This window comes from Rhamphochromis longiceps, linkage group LG3, assembly GCF_057381845.1.
Source record: "Rhamphochromis longiceps isolate RC_006_pf linkage group LG3, R_longiceps_female_GT1.1, whole genome shotgun sequence".
Lineage (NCBI taxonomy): Eukaryota > Metazoa > Chordata > Actinopteri > Cichliformes > Cichlidae > Rhamphochromis > Rhamphochromis longiceps.
Window position 1 is genome coordinate 67,952,701 of NC_140559.1, and position 16,374 is coordinate 67,969,074.

A 16,374-nucleotide genomic window follows, 5' to 3' on the forward strand; every position below is an offset into this window, starting at 1 on the left:
GTCACGTCCTCTTTAGTTTTGTTCTTTATTTTTTCCTTTAAATGTCGACTAATTCCTTGGATTCAGTTATTTCATCTTATATATCTGCTTTGTCCTGTTGTATTTACGACGGTTTTTTTCTACCTGGACTGAGGGATGGGGCTAAGTGGGGCTAAACTGATAAAAGCAATTACAAGGTATGTGAGTGTGTCATTAATCTGCATTCTGTTATTTCAGTTCAATCATTGTGAAACGTACTTGTCTGTTGTTTAACAATTCTGTGTATCCATTCTTGTTGTTGCTTCAATAAAAATATCTTTGAGGAAAAAAATGTTACATCGACTGTCCTTTGATTCTTGTTTCTGCCATTTTTCTGCATTTGATTTATTTGACACAAACTGTTGTGTGTGGTGTCTTAAATGTTCACTAGATTGCACTGAGCCAGTGAACCAGAAACAGTGAACGTCATTTATAGTAATGCTCTTTATGTTTGGGACCATCTACATATGTAGTGTGTTATATTACCAGGTTTCCACTGAGGCACGTACATCTGAGATTGTTTACTTAAAGTCATGAGTTTTTATTAAAAAAGGAGGGGGCGTTCCCCTGTGACCGTGGGTACTCACTCTTGTGCACTGGCTTAGGTTCAGTTTGAAATTTGTTTTTCAGTTGCGTGAGAACATGCATGTAGACAGCGTGGGAAGTATGACTGGCAGCTCTGACAGCAATATCAATGAGAGCTTTATCTTCACACTGCGGCCGAGCCCACTCCCACCCTGCAGCAGCTGCGCCTCGTGTCTTCCTCATTTACAAAGCTTGCTCATTGCTGAAGTGCTCTACAACCTTTTTTGCGCCACGGAATATTTCCACGGAGTTGTCGCGGATAAATAAAACAAAATAAAATGATACGACCAAGAGAACAACTGTGGTATTTTGTAAATACAGTATTAAATACGTGGAGGAGCAGCACCTCTAACATGTACAGCAAATCAGTCCCATAACAATGATTAATGCAAGCAGACGTCAGACAAAACCCCCAAAAAGAACCCAAACAAAAGAAAAACATGTAATGGAAGTACATTTTATTTTTTTAACAAAGCATGATGTTGATGCCAAACCATGAGAGCAAAAAAGATGCATACAAACAAAAGTAAAACTGCAAACTAGCTGGAAGATACTTGTGCTGTAAAGAACAACAAAGTCATCAGGTTAACACATTTCACGGAGCTTTGCCTCCTTGCTGGGAGGACACTGGGTCCACCGTAGAAAAGAGTTCTCTTACACCTGACAGCCAATTATAACCCGGGTATGAAAGTCGGACCAGCCAGAAATGGTCCCGATGGTTAAAAGACTGAACGCCATATTAAACTGCTGTGACACGCGATGTAAAGCATGATGTTTGAGGTAACTAAACCTTGGAAATGTGACTAACGATACATGTTTTGCCAGATTCTGCTCACAGAAGCCAGAGATCAGTGTTAATTTCATTTCAGGTTGGCAAATATTTATGAGGCTTTTGATCCAGAAGCACCGTCTTCATCATCAGGTGGACACGCCACAAAATCAGCCAACATTGACGCCATGGCTTCATCGTCCATCTGAAAGAGAGCGACGTCACACAGTGTAAAGCACAAGTTCATACAGTCAGGTCATCACCCTGACCGAAGAAGCTTTCAATCAGTGGACAAACAGCAGCTACCATCTGCATCTTAACGAGGGATTAAAAGCAATACCTTTTTCTTCTCTGGGCTTTGCCCCACCTCTTCTTTTCCATGTCCTTCCTCCCTCTTCCTCTTCACTCCTTTTCCCTCCTCTCCATTACTCTCCTGCCCTCCCCCTGCTCCCGTCTCCGGCTGCTCTGCTTCCTTTTCAGAGCTCTTCTCAGTGTCTTCTTCCTGTTTCTCTGTCACATTTGGTTCTGTTGCGTTTTCAGAGTTTGCCACTGCTGTCGAGTCTCCTGCTTGAAGAGCTTCGAGCGGTTCATCCTCACAGCTGGGCAGCTGGTTATCGCTCGCGCTGGCGTCCTCTGCAGGCTCAGCTGCTGATTCCTGCTGATACAGACAGAAAGCTTCAGTTTCCTTGTAATACTCTCTTTATTTATCATATATAGGAGAAAAACACATTTCTAACAGAGACTGTGTAGTAATACTTCATGTGCATTTGTACAAATATATGACTGAGCTGCTGAGATAATCTGGAGCTCAGACTGTGACGATCACATTAGAAAATCAGGCTTTTTGTGAGAAATTCATGTATATTTTGTATATAAGGCCACTGCAGCATAATCAGGGTCACCTGATCCAGCCCCAGCTGTTTACTTTATGAAGGGAAAGTTTGAAGCCTGATCTTACCAGTAGAGGGCGTCTGTCTTTCTACTCTGACCTACTTTCTCAACAGGACACTGCTGAAAGCAACAACTTTGTTTCCATGAAGCGTGTCATGGATATCAGTGGCCTTGATTACACTGATAAACCTTTTTATTCTTCATGCTGCACCACCTGCTGTTGCTCTTCATGACATCATTTCCTGTCTCCATTTCCGCTCTTTCCTTAAATCTGCTGGTCATAGGCCCACTTACACTCTGAGTTACTTGTACTGCAAAGCCTCATTACATTGTCTAATGCATTCAGCACGCTGAGCTGTGTAACGCTGTCATTCAACAGTATGATTCACAAAGCTGCAGGATCTACCTGTTGACTCTGACTGGCCGGTTGTTCGGACTCCGCTGCTTGCGGCTCGTCCTCCTTGGCTCCCTGCTCCCACGAACACTCCTCTTTCTGCAGCTCTGCTCCGGCTTGCTCCCTCTCCTCCTCGGCCTCCTCTCGCTCCTCCAACGCTCCTCCGGTGACACACAGGATCTGCGGCATGGTGGGGTCATCCATCCTTTCGTTGTCCTCCTCTTCTACTTCGCCCTCCCGAGCCGCTTCGAGGACTCCGATGCTCTCCACCTCCTGCACCTTCATCGTGTCCTCTCCGAACAGCGCCCTGTTAGTTTGGATCTCCTCTATCCCTCCTTCTGTGCGTTCCTCCACATTAAATGCAGAAATCCGTCCCTCATCCAGCTTCCCCTCCTGAATCCCCGACCCTCCGTCTTTGTCTTCGACTCCCTCCAGAGGCGGTATGTCGCCATCCTCTTCCTCTTCTTCCTCCTCTTCCTCCTCCTCCTCCAAATCTTCACCGTCTTCTTCATCCAGCTCCTCATATTCCTCCCCATCAAAAAACTCATCAGCTAACTCACTTACATCCTCCTCTTCGTCCTCCTCATCTATCCCCTCCTCCTCCTCATCCTCCTCCAGCTCTTCATCTTCATCTATGTCCTCATCATCTTCCTCTTCATCATCAGTACTGTTAATATTGATGACAGCAGAATCTTCGCTGCTGGCAGCAGCAGCTGGTTGCTGGTGGAGGTGCCGTCCCTGCTGACTTAATTGATTCTGCAGGTGCATCTGGAGCGGTAACCCCATGGGACCAGCCTGGCTTGCCGTCGAGGGCTGCATAAGCATCTGCTGGAGCTGCGGTCTGCCAGGCAATGACTCCCCCAGACCAACAGGTGGAGCTGTAAAGGTGCTGGAGTTCAAAGGTGGAACCAGGGAGACCACCGAGGCACTGGAAGGAGGAAAGGAGTTGATGGAGGTGGTGGAAGCAGTGAGGAGGGGGGAAGAGGCAGCCAGGTCATTGGGCAGAGAGACCCCGTCTATTGTGGCTGCGGCTGCCGTAGTTGGGACCATGGTGACAGATTCTGCACCTGCGAGTGTCACACCAGTGCCACCCGGTGCAGAGGAGGACATGCTCTGTGAGTTTGCTGCTGCGTCGTCCTGCTGAGTCTCCATGTTAAGCATACCCGGAGGAACAATGACCACGCTGTCGTCCGAGTCACTTGCCAGAGAGATCTCGACGTCTTCGGCTTCCTCTTTGTCAAAACGCACAAACACGGGTCTCTGTCCCTCCGGAGGGCCCAGGCCTGCAGGATCAGGCTGGTGGTGCGAATGTGGGGACAGAATCATGTCTCCTGCAGTCGGACCCTGGCCTGGAAGTCCCGGAACCAGAGACAGATGGTTCTCAAAAGAGCTCAGAAGGGAAGCAGGGCCCAGGTTGACAGAGTGACGGGCGGGAAAAGGAGGGCCAGGGGCAGGACCTCCAAGCAGGGTTGGCAAGGTTAATCCAGGGGCAGGTCCCTGGGAAGAGGGGAGGACCGGAGTGGTGGAGGAAGGTTTCATGGTGAGAGGTGGCAAAGGAAGGGCGATGGAGGGAAAGCGGGGATGAAGGATCAAGTTACAGATGGTCAAGGCCTCCGCGCAGAACGAAGACACCTGAGAAAGTGGACGATGGGTTTGATTAAAAGCTGGAAACAGTGAGCAGACAAACACTTCATGTTTTTGCCAAGTCTGAAACTGTTAAGTCAATCTGAGCTTTAACAGAAGACTTGAGGCAGATTGTACATCATTGTCTCCATAATTATTTTATTTCAACTTCACAGCAAGACAAATGTTGATCCTTCCACTCACTACACGTTGCTACATTTTAAAAACCTTTTTGCAGCGCTTCAGGTCCTTAGGGCTTACCTTAACATTCCTGTCGGTGCGCCCGTTACTGAGGATTGACACAGCACAGGTCAGAGGTGGGGGCCAACAGGGTGAGGGGACCAGGACCAGGGCCAGCAATAACCTTCAAATTCATACAAGTGAAACAGCTCCTTCAGTCCAACACGAAGCTAAAGTGAACTTCTGCATCTACAGAACATAGACCAGTTCGGGGCCCACAGTGGTGCTGGTGCTAGGGTGGTGTCAGACTGGGTCCAGTCTGAATAAAGCACTGTGTGGACATTCCTTCAGTCAACAGTGGAACATTTAAACTCAACCTGAACAAAAAGCAGGAGGAGCACCGTAACACTATTGAAACACTAATGTGTGGCTCATCGCTAACATGAAGATCGTACCTGTACAGTTCTCGTCGAGTCAGAGCACTGCTGTACTGCCCACTCGCGCTCCCTGCAGATTCACATGCATTGCTGCTGCAAGACTGCTGCTGCTGCAGGCGCACACACAGTGGCAGAACCACCTCATGGAGCCGCTTGAAGGAATCGACAGGACACAACAGTGTAATCGTTCGTTATTAAAAACAATAAAATGAAGAGTCTCTCCTGCAATACACCAAAAATGCTAAATGATGGAAAAAACAAACAAAAGCATTTTACTTTACAGCTGCAGATCATCACAAGATGGGAAACGTGTCTTACTACATCATAACTTGTAATCAGTATCCCATTTTAACCCTACGCCACAACCTGACGTGGACCTGCTGAGACATGTAACTACACGTCGACGCTAACCACACCACTTACAGTTACAGCCGAGTAATATTACACTGAAACTGATGCAATTGGATAATAATGGTCCACAAACTGAAGCTAATGATGTGGGAACTGCAGGGTAACAAGAATGCAATAATGTGCTAATTCCTATGTTATTACTACTCTATTACCTGCGCTAAGTTCTGTGTAATAAGCAGGAAAACGGCCTGTTTCTATTTAATAACACATTAATAACCATGTTAATCTTTTAAAACAAACTGCTAGTCAAGTAAAATGATCATGCATAATGTTAATAATTAGTTTAAAACAATAACACACATGAATCCATTAGACTGTACACTGAAAAATTCAGTTTTAAAAGAAGAACAAGGTTTAAACAGATGATGTTCGGCAGCACTTTGAGCAACAATTTCACAGATATGGGCGTTCTCTATTTAAAAAAGTAAACATGCATCACTATAATTTGTGTATAAAGTTACATAATTTCTTTTCTGGCTACAAGAACATATTAGAACATGTTGGGATATTTCATGTGGATCATTAGAAATGCACTGTGGGTGGAGGAAATCGTTGCTTAAAGAACTGCAAACATCACGTCTGCTTAAACACGGATCTTCTTCCAAAGCGGGCGGCTCGGTGCCACTCGCTGCAGCAGAGGCTGATCTGTGGATGGTTGGAGACGCCTGTAGAAAGTGTCTCCCTCTGCTGGGCACTCTTTTGTAGCGCTTATGTTACTTTAAATCACATTTACCTTGTGAATGTCGTCCTTCAGTAGCGTCCCACTGGTCTGTATGATCTGTCTCAGTGCTACAAGGATGACAAAGGTCAGTCTGGTATCAGAATATCATACGTAGTATACCAGTAAACTCCCAATAACATTAAACTTGGTTTGCATCTCACCCCTGACAGCTGCAAGGCAGGTATCTTGATTGGCTAGATGGTCTCCTTTCCTCTGCAGCGATGGCCCGACTGTATCTGCCATCACCAAATGCTTCGTCCTACGAGGGCCGGGCTTTCCTCCAGGAACAACATCAGCCGACAGTCCCGCCCGGAGCTGGAAACAGGACACCCCACGCACAGGAGCAGGAACAGAAGAAAGCTCAGCACATCCCAACAAACCACTGGTTCCCTTTAGCTTCATAAAGTCAGAGCTTAAAGTAAATTTTTTAGATTTAGTGCTCATGACTAATCTCTTAGTCGACTAACCGTGGGAAAAAATGGACGAGTCTCAGATATCAAGTTAGATTTGATAACCCTTTAGTGGAAAACCTCCAAAACTAATAGCAAAGCATTTTAAACAATTACATTCTTATGTTCTCTGTTTGAAACTTCATGACCACGACTTCAAACTAAAACAGCAAAACAGTGAATCATCCGGCGTTTTTCTTCTGCTTATCTGGAGTCAGGCTTTGGGGCAGCAGCCTCCCTTTTATCACCTCCTCCAGCTCATCTGTTGAAATGCCGAACATTTCCAAGGCCAGCTGATAGATCTGTCGACATTAGCAGTCTCCTTTAGACGTGGAGGAGTAGCGGCTCTACTCTGAGCCCCTCCTGAATGACTCAACTCCTCACCTTATCAGTAAAGGCGAAGCCTCTCTGCGATGTTTTTCTAACAGTGTTAACAAACTATGAGGCCTAGATGATCAGATTTATGGCGTTTCTCAACACTGATGCGCCATCTGGTGGCAGTGCATTGATACAGACTAGTGACGACGACTAGTCCAAATGCATCTTTCCCCTACCTTGACAGACTCTGCTCCTGGTGTGATGTCCCCGAGTAGGTGGTTAAAGAGGAGCTCCGAGTGCCCCGGGCTTCCCTGAAGGATGCTAGAAGACGCTCCGGCAACCTGGACCCACAGCTCCAAGGTTCTGTACACTGACACCCGCACTGCACTGTGGGAAGGAGGAGAAACAAGAGATGAATATACTTGATGACACATTATTAAATCTTCCCCAGTGCAGCAGCTCAGACTGTCCCCAGTTTCCCATAATGTTACTAAAATAAGCTCCTCGATCCCCACACGGTGTTTTCATTTCATCTTCTTTGTGTTGCAACAGATCAGTTAAGACTTTCTTTCTTTTCTCGGGACTAAAAACCTCTAAATGGTCATCATTCACTCCTTTAGACGTCTGCGAGCACACACAGCGTGCTAAGGACGCTTCAGGGCAGCGATGAGAACGGTGATCTTACATCAGCCTCTCTGAGGAAACCTTTGTAAAGATTTTGTTACTTCCAGTTGTTACAGTACTTGGTGGTTGTCTTGGCAACCACTGACTCTGCTCCACAGGCTCTCAAGGGCAACTGTAGGTTGTAGCTACACACACGCTGCACACACAGAATGAAATATGATGCACTAGCTGATATTAGGTGTGTACGAGGTTTCCAACTGCAGGCTGAACTTCAGTCAATACTCCAAACAGCAGCTGTGCGAGGCTGTGAGTCACCTGTAGGCCCTCTGCTGTCCCACACTGGTCTCAGGTAGGGGGGTCCAAGCAGAGAGTGTTTGAGAAAACAGCCTCTGTATTACTGCAGCGTACTGAACCATGCCGACCCGTACTCTGTAACACAGCACAAATCCAAGAGTCAGGCTTGCAGGAAATCAAAATGTGGCCTCCTGCGTGTGTGCGAGTACTCACACAGTGATCACACTTGACAGGACTTCCAGGGTGATGCTGTGTATGATGGGGAGGACCAGCAGCCTCACACTTCCATCTCCTGTTAAATTCTGACACACAAAGTCAAACGTGCATTAAGATCAGTACTGCTTTTGACACGGTCTCTGTTCAATAAGTGTTATTGTGTGTGTGCTCACTATGCTCTTGGAGCTGACAGCAAGGGCTCGGCACACCAAGTTGAGCATTGGCCTGACGGGCAAGCGCACAGCTGAGGCGGGATCTACTCTGATGGAAGGAAACGACAAAGGAATGCAACGAGTACCAGAAACAATGAAAGCCTTTACTGCTCGTACAGGTTTTTATTAAACAAAGGGGCCTTTGAGTGTATTTGTGTAAATGTTACAACTATGCTAAAAAGCTGAGGTAAAGAAATAAGATATACAACTGATTCAATTTGGTGTTTTCCAGATGTTTTCTGTATCCCAGTTATCCTAATACCAGCTTGGTCAATAATGCTCATTCCAGTTAGTTCAGAAGTCTGATGTCAGAGCTCTGACACGACTTCACTCCTAAACTGAGCACGTCGCAGTAGTAAAGTCTAAAGATTGCTTTGCTTCTTAGTAATGCAAAGCATCTGTGCATCACTATCGATACAGAAAATGCCCCACCCACAGCTGCAGCATGTTCATGCAGACAGCCTGACCACAGATTGGTTTAATAGGGTCACAGATACACGACAGTGGCAGCACAGATTAAAGGTTGTGCAGGAGGGTCAAATCCAAGTTGAGTCATTCCACATGAAACCTCTGAGTGGGAAAGGTGTGTGTGCTTGTCTGCATGTGTTGTACCTAAGTGTGTGTTTGAGTGCGAGGCACACAGCAGTGTATCTGTGCTGGAGCTGCAGGAGCAGCAGGGGATCTGTTGGGTCCAGGTGAGGAAAGGCCAGCTCCATCCCGGGACCTTGATACTGCATCGCTCCATCTGTGACCGCAAGAAGCAGTCGAGTGTGAGTAACCTCGGTAACAGTAAACGGATACAGTCACACCATCACGTCAGCACCTCCAACACTGACAGCTGTTCACTGCGCGGTTCACTGACTGATTTACTTGGTAGAAATGCATTTTATCTAGAAAAGTGAGGAGTGTGGAGGAGTGATACACAGTGTTTGGGGGCCACAGTGTTTGGGGCCACAGTGACGCGCTGTAAGACAAAAGAACATAACTGCACCATTTTAAACAAAACGTGTGGCCAGCAGGAGAAGTTTGCTTTGACATTATCGAGTTAATCAAGGTGCGTCGACACGACAACGTCAAGGACTGTGGACGACGAAAACAGGACTTTAACCCAAGATTCAATCAAAACTTCTGTTTTTGTTACGTTTTAGTTTTAGGCTTTAATACCACATGTAGGTCTGCAGCTCGAATAAGAAATACTTTTGTCTTATTAATAAGAAATGATAAAGAATTCAAAGAGAAACAACAAAGTTCTTTCACTGCTCAATGTTTGAATCTGTCACAAAACCAAAACTGAACCATCGGATTGTGTTTCTACATGAAATGACTGAGTGTGTCTGTGCTTTGATGCCGTTTCTATGGCGATTAAAAAACATGTTATAATTAATATTAATCATAATTCAGGGTCCAGAGTTCCACTGGCCCACGTACACTTTACTGGCTTATGAAAAAGCTTTTATTTTTACAGTTTTAAATAGCGATTCATTGTAATTAACACAATGTTTCATATTAGTTGGATGGAAAGAGACAGATTTGAAGAATTTCTTGTTGTCATTGTTTGTTAACTGACATGGAGACAAACACACACAGAAGCCAAATGTCACCACTGCTCACAAAGAAAACAACACACCTGTTTCTGAACCTTGGTAGAGCTGAGCCAGCAGGCCATTGGCAGAGGCCAGTAGGCAGTGAATCTGATTGGTCCAGCCCTCAGCTCTGCCAGCCCCGACCCCTCTGTCCAGCACGCCGCCCAAGCAGGGCAGACGACCGTAGCACTGACAGGCCATCTGACAGAGTAACAGCAAAACAAACGTTCAAACAAATCTTCAAATAATGATAATAATCTTTAAAAAAAAGACTTGGTGCTTGTTTTGTCAAACCTCTTGTGTTTTCCTGTCTGTGCTGTCCATCTTGGAAAGGAAGTACGCTGCCAGCTTGTCCTTAAAAACAACAACAAACAGGTGCAGGTTTGACACAGCTGGGTTCTAAACAGAGGCAGCAAGCAGAATACAGAGTACAGCACAGAATACTGCTAAAGGAATACTGTAGCAACATTAAACTATATACTGGTGTAAAAAATTCCAAGTATAAATTGAATGTTTTTATTTATTTTGCTGACAATGACCGAATTTCCCAGAGGAACCCACCCGAGGGATTAATAAAGTTTTATCTTATCTTAATCTGTCAGAAGTGTGCGACAGCAATGACTAATAAATAATAGATAATAGATATTATTATTACTGTTGTTAGGAAGAAGAAGAAGAGATATTTAATAGCACCACGATAACAGTCCAAACAGTCTCAGGAAGGAGTGTCTCACCCTCAAGGATCCACACGCTCTCGGATAGTAGGTCATACAGGCCGTCATTCCCTCCATGGCTGCCAGCTCACACTAACATCAAACAGGAACATAAACCGTTTTAAGGCTAGTTAGAAGATCGATATCTGAGCTGAAGCTAACTGAATAATAACAGATGCAATTATACATAAAGTGTTACATTGTAACTAAACACAACTTTCAATTCAGGGTTCAGGGTTGTGGGGCGGTGTCAGAGGCAGGGTCGCCAGTCTGTGGCAGGGCTAACACTCACATTCTGTGGCACTAACTGCGTGTCAAAGTACCTGGACACACTCCACCAGAGGGGCTGCGGAGCCCTCCTGGTGGGCCCTTCCACTCACCGCCTTGTCACCTCACCTCTGACTTGAGACCCAGCAGGGATGTGAGGATGCCCAGGATGGAGTTGAGGCCAACCTCTCTGGCCAGCTCTGCTAGCTGAGACGAGTATTGCAGCAAGTCCTTCAGAATGTTCACTGCTAGCTGCACAGTCTCAACTGGAGCCTGAGACTAGTGAAGAACAAAAACACAGAAAGTATTTTTAATTTTAAAAATGAAACGGTAACCTTTAATTTTTAGACCTTACGATAAAATGGAGAAAAATAGCAATATTGTAATGATAACAGCCGACACGTGACTTTACCTGTATGACCTGCTGCAGGGAGCGCAGCCACGACAGGCAGTGCTGCTGGAATAGATCGCTGGAACTGTCTTTAACCAGCATGGAGAGCAGGCAGAGCCCCTCGAACCTGCTCACACAGAATCATGTTAGAAACATACAGTATCAAAGTGAATCTGTTTCGACTGTGTGAAATTATATTCACATTCATAACATTGTATCAACAGGAGATGTTGATCTAAAGGTGAGTAGATGAGGGCTTAAGAACAAAATGCTACTGATTCGCATGGAGACTCATCAATGTGTTAGAATGAACCGAGGTTAATAAAACACACGTCATATCCTGTAGCACAGATGATCATTTGTAAAAGCACAAAGTACGCAGCGTAAACAGAAGTGGTCCTAGCACTGAACCCTGGGGAACTCCATAATTATCCTCAGTGTGTGAAGAGGACTCTCCATTCACAAAAACCAGAAGTCTATTAGACAGTCATGATTCAAATCCCTGCAGCGCAGTGTCTTTAAGCATGACTCTGATGGTCGACAGTATCGAGGAGGACAAGCACAGAGATGAGTCCACTGTCAGAGGCCATAAGATCATTTGTAACCTTCACTAAAGCCGTTTCTGTGCTGTGATGAAAACCTGGGGTTGTTCTTACTCCATTAATAAGTGATCAACAGTGAGACGTTCTAGCTTTATGGATGTTTTTGTTTAAGAGAGCAGCAAACTGGCTTTTCAGGCTAAATGCTGAGTTTCACAGCTGGGGTGGACGAGGATTAGTGTTTCTGAGTCTTTGGTTGATTGATAAGCTGAAGTAGGAGCTGCCACACCCCCTCCTTGGCCTGCACTTCGAGGATTCTGGTAGTTCGAGTGACTCGGGGATGTTGATTCATTTAAACTAACACAATCATCCTGCTGTAACCAGGTTTCTGTAAGGCAGACTAAATAGATTTGTTTGTCATGTAATAACAGGAACTAAGAAGACAGAGGGCGAATGTTTAATAATCCACACTTCACAGTTTCACTTTACGGCACAGTTGTGGATACTTTTGTTTCTTTTCTTTAAATCATTTTTTGCTGATTGTTTGTTGTTTTAGGAAACACAGAGGATGGGGATGGGGTTTGGGGGGTAGCAGGAGGAGAGGAGCTGCAGAGAGGCGTGTAAGACTGCACGCCTTCTTCCTGGTCCCAACTCTGGATAGTCATATTTTGGGGGGTTTAATAAATTTGGAAGATTTCTAGAAATGAGAGCTGCTCCATTCAAAGTGGGATGGACACCGTGTTCTCCTAACAAGTCCAGGTTTTCCCCTGAACGTTTCCCCTTATCCATAAAGTCCACATGACTTTTGGACACCAGTCAGACAGCCAGCAAATTTAAGGACAAATGCGGCTACACACCTCCCCTGGTCCAGGACAGTGCTCAGGTGCTGGTATACATCTTAAAACATTAAAAACTGTAGTATGATCAGCCTATGACAACAGCTGATTGAGGTAGTCCTTTCTCACCTGGTCTTGCTCGAGCCCAGTTTGGCATTGCTAAAACCCACGAGACCACCAACGGCGCACGCGCTCTGCAAAGACAAGACAGTTTTAGAGAACAGTGAGATCAAAACGTTTAAGAAACGCGGAACCAGCTCGGCTCCTGCTGCACATGGTCCTGCCATACTTCCAGATGTCAGCCACTGTACAACAAAGCCTCTCGCGGCTGCCGCACAGCGAGAGCAGGCTAACGCTGAAGCAGCTTCCAGCCGCGGAGCTCGCTCGGGCCGGGCCCTACCTGTGTCTGGAACACGCCGTGCTCCCTGTAGCCTGCTAGCAGAGCGGGTAGATGCTCCGGACGCTGCTCTTTCAGAACAGACACCAAACCCTCAGTTAGTCGCATAGCAGATGGGCCATGCAGCCAAGCCGATGTAGCCATCTTTCCTCTCCGCCAAGCGAACGTCACTACTGTGCGACTCTGATGCCGTCATATTTCAGTGACGTCAGTTTTTAGCTCTTTGTTGTTACCCTGCCCTCAACCATAACGCGTTAAAGTTGCAGGGACTGCAGTAGTTGTACGTTTTCTTCCGTTTAAACTCGATTAAGTGGCTTTGGTCACACCTTGGATCACTGTGCTGAGCTGGTCCTCGGAGAGCGGCTGCTTCCCGCCTGCTGATGGCTAATGACAGGCTCAGGGCGCTGGAGGATGTGGAGAAGGAGATAGCGATGGTGCTGCAGTGTGCCGGTGAGACAGTGTCTTCTTGCGGCTGTTAATCAAACCGTGCATCGTTGATTACTTTTGCCTGATTTTCTGATGCTCTTCATCCGACAGTAGGACAAGTACCCGAGAGATCCCGTAAATTCCACCTAGCTGTTTCCAACAGATCGCTGCCTGATCATTATTCTCTGTAAAGATTTGGTTTTTATCACAGAGGGGAAAATGTATTCCTCAGCAAAAGTCTGAACTCAGCCCCTCGTTTCGCTCGCAGTTTCCAGGCTTTCTGAAAGTTTTTCCTTCGACATTTGAGAATTTTTCACTCAGTTTCAAATTACTCCTCAGACCTGTTACATTTAAAATGGTTTTGGCTTAATAAGCCATACACATACCAGGAAACCTAGCAAAGAACCAATTTTCAGTATCCTTAGACACAAAACAAACAACACAATTTGTTTCCATTTGTTTGGCTGACTCTACAACAACGACCAGTCCTCAGCATAGCACAGTCCTTTACTAAAACAAAGAATCAAGTTTTAAATTTACTCTCTGTCTTTGTGTCTAATCAAGTCTTTTTAAGTCACGTTTCTATGTTTATGCTTGACCTTGCAGGTAACATTGTTCTTGAACTCTCCAAAGATAAACACAATGCCAGCTTCATGGACAGACAGCTCATCCAGTTCCAGAACTCAGTCAGCCGAGTGGAGAACGAACTAAGTGGCCAGATCCGCTACCTTACACAGGTTCAATCCACAGCTGCAGACTTGTTTCAGAAACGGTTTCACCTCAACTAGAAATGGCAAATTTCTCCCACCTGTTAAATCCAGAATTGAATTTAAAGTCTTCATTTACAAGGTCTCAAAATATCAGGCTTCATCATATCTTCAAGATTTGATAGTATCCTAACAAAGTTAGGATACTATGAATTAGGATAATAACCTGAGATGCAGGCTTACTTGTGGTTCCTGGAGCTCCTGATAGTAGAATGGGAGGCAGAGCCCTTAGCGGTCTGCTCCAGCTCCCAGTTTGGGTTCAGAAGACAGAGACCCACTCTACTTTTAAGATCAGGCTTAACACTTTCCTTTTTAATAAGTTTCAGTTTATAGATGGGCTGGATCATGTGACCCTGAATTCAGTTCAGTTTATTTATATAGCACCAAATCACATCAACAGTCGTGTGCTTTCTGTTTAAAGGTAAAAACTCTACAGTATGTTAAGGTTAAAGTGCTCGGGGTCGTCGTTGGAGTTTATACTACTGTAAAACTGAAGAGAAAATGTTTTTAATTAAGAGTTAAAGTCATAAATCTAATAGACAGATGAGGTTCACAAATACAAACTGATGCAGTTTTTCTTTTAATTATTAATATTTGTTTTTATAAATGAAGAACTTACCTCCATGATAGAAATATTGTGAGCAACATATTCGAGTTTGTTTCTCCTTTTTCTTTCTCCAGGTAGCGACTGGTCAGCCACATGAAGGTTCTACCTATTCAGCCAGGAAGGACTGTCAGATGGCACTGAACCGAGCCGAGTATGCCAAGGTCAAACTGGGAGAACTGGGACGCACCTGTGAAGTCATGCTGGAGCAGCAGCAGCAGACATGAGAGTCAGCCGGTTGCTGGGATTGAGATCAATGTGCTTGGACTGGCACAGCACTTTCAGATACCTAATGCAACGGCACTTCTCTGTATTCCCCACGTGTGTCACAGCCCTTCTCACTTTTATTAAAATGCTGACGTGTCTCAACAAATGTAAACAAAAACTCAAGGAAAGAAAAAAGTGTTTTTGTACTGGGGCCTGTGTGTGTTGTGTTTCTGATTTTGTAATCAGTTTAAGGAGCAGGTCATATGTAGAAACTGTCGATACTTTTAATAAAACAACGAATCATCTTTGGGGGAAAAACCTTTGTTGTGGTTGTGATAGAGAACCTCATACATTAATCTGTGGCTCCTCCAGTCTTTGAGAAAGATGCCAAACAGTGTCCCCATGAGTGTGGTCAGTAATGTGCTCTGTGCATAGTTCTTATTTTACTGTTTTTGTTTAGCTTTTGCTTTCATTGCCTTTTTGTCCAACAAACTCAGTGATTTTGAGTTTTTTGAGATTCATCCATCCATTTGCTTCCGCATCTCCTTTTCAGGGTCGCGGGGGGCGCTGGATCCTATCCCAGCTGTCATAGGGCGAGAGGCGGGGTACACCCTGGACAGGTCGCCAGTCTGTCGCAGGGCCAACACACAGGGACAGACAACCATTCACACTCACATTCATTCGCACATTCACACCTAGTGGCAATTTGGATTATCCAATTAACCTATCCCCACAAGCTGCATGTCTTTGGACGGTGGGAGGAAGCTGGAGTACCCGGAGGGAACCCACGCAAACACGGGGAGAACATGCAAACTCCACACAGAAAGACCCCGGCCTGATGGTGGAATTGAACTCAGGACCTTCTTGCTGTGCGGCAACAGTGCTAACCACCGTGCCACCGTGCTGCCTAGGTATCTCTGGGCTTCAAGTGAAGGGAGAGGGGAGCAAGCGTTTGATAGATGAATTGGCTGCAGTGATGAAGAGAGAACTGAACGTAAAAGCGAAGCTCTGGATTTACCAGTCACTCTATGTCCTTACTCTCACCTACGATCACTACCCAGAGTTTGTGACTAAAAGAACAACACTGCAGGTACAATCATCAGAAGTGGGCCTTCTTCGAAGGGTGGCTGGCCTCTCCCTTAGAAATAGGGTGAGGAGTTCACCCATTCGGGAGGGGCTCAAAGTATAGACTCGAGTGGAGGAGTGGAGAGCCAGTGGAGTTAGTTCAGGCATTTCGCAAGGATACCTCCTGGGTGTCTCCTGGGCGAGTTGTCTGGACCTATCAAAGTAACCAACACAGGGGCCAGAACTTGACAGCAATAAACCCCACCCTCACTTAGCACAAAATAAAAAAATAACATGAATAGTAAGCACACCGACTAAACGTGCTCTGTTGGAACCGTGTATGCGATCGTGGAGTTTTTCGATAAAATAATAGTAAAACCTATTCATAACCCTTGTTCAGTGTACTTGCGCTAATGACGAGATAAACTAATGCAACA

General features: G+C 45.5%; 2 protein-coding genes across 2 annotated transcripts; one reads left to right on the forward strand and one right to left on the reverse strand.

The window, feature by feature from the left end:
- Positions 1-1,046: 1,046 nt before the first annotated feature.
- pelp1 (proline, glutamate and leucine rich protein 1) lies at positions 1,047-13,021 on the reverse strand. Its single transcript, XM_085400797.1, has 19 exons — positions 12,872-13,021; positions 12,601-12,665; positions 11,118-11,223; positions 10,835-10,984; positions 10,460-10,531; positions 10,020-10,079; positions 9,770-9,926; positions 8,755-8,887; positions 8,104-8,191; positions 7,928-8,016; positions 7,736-7,849; positions 7,033-7,183; positions 6,191-6,344; positions 6,042-6,097; positions 4,916-5,049; positions 4,542-4,644; positions 2,670-4,289; positions 1,713-2,027; positions 1,047-1,577 (listed from the first exon to the last, which is right to left on the reverse strand). The coding sequence occupies exons 1-19, from the start codon at positions 13,010-13,012 to the stop codon at positions 1,485-1,487; spliced, it is 3,801 nt and encodes a 1,266-aa protein (XP_085256923.1). The 5' UTR covers positions 13,013-13,021; the 3' UTR covers positions 1,047-1,484.
- Positions 13,022-13,180: 159 nt separating this feature from the next.
- On the forward strand, positions 13,181-15,190 carry med11 (mediator complex subunit 11). Its single transcript, XM_085400796.1, has 3 exons — positions 13,181-13,318; positions 13,901-14,031; positions 14,743-15,190. Exons 1-3 carry the CDS (start codon positions 13,249-13,251, stop codon positions 14,890-14,892), a joined length of 351 nt encoding a protein of 116 aa, XP_085256922.1. The 5' UTR covers positions 13,181-13,248; the 3' UTR covers positions 14,893-15,190.
- Positions 15,191-16,374: the final 1,184 nt, after the last annotated feature.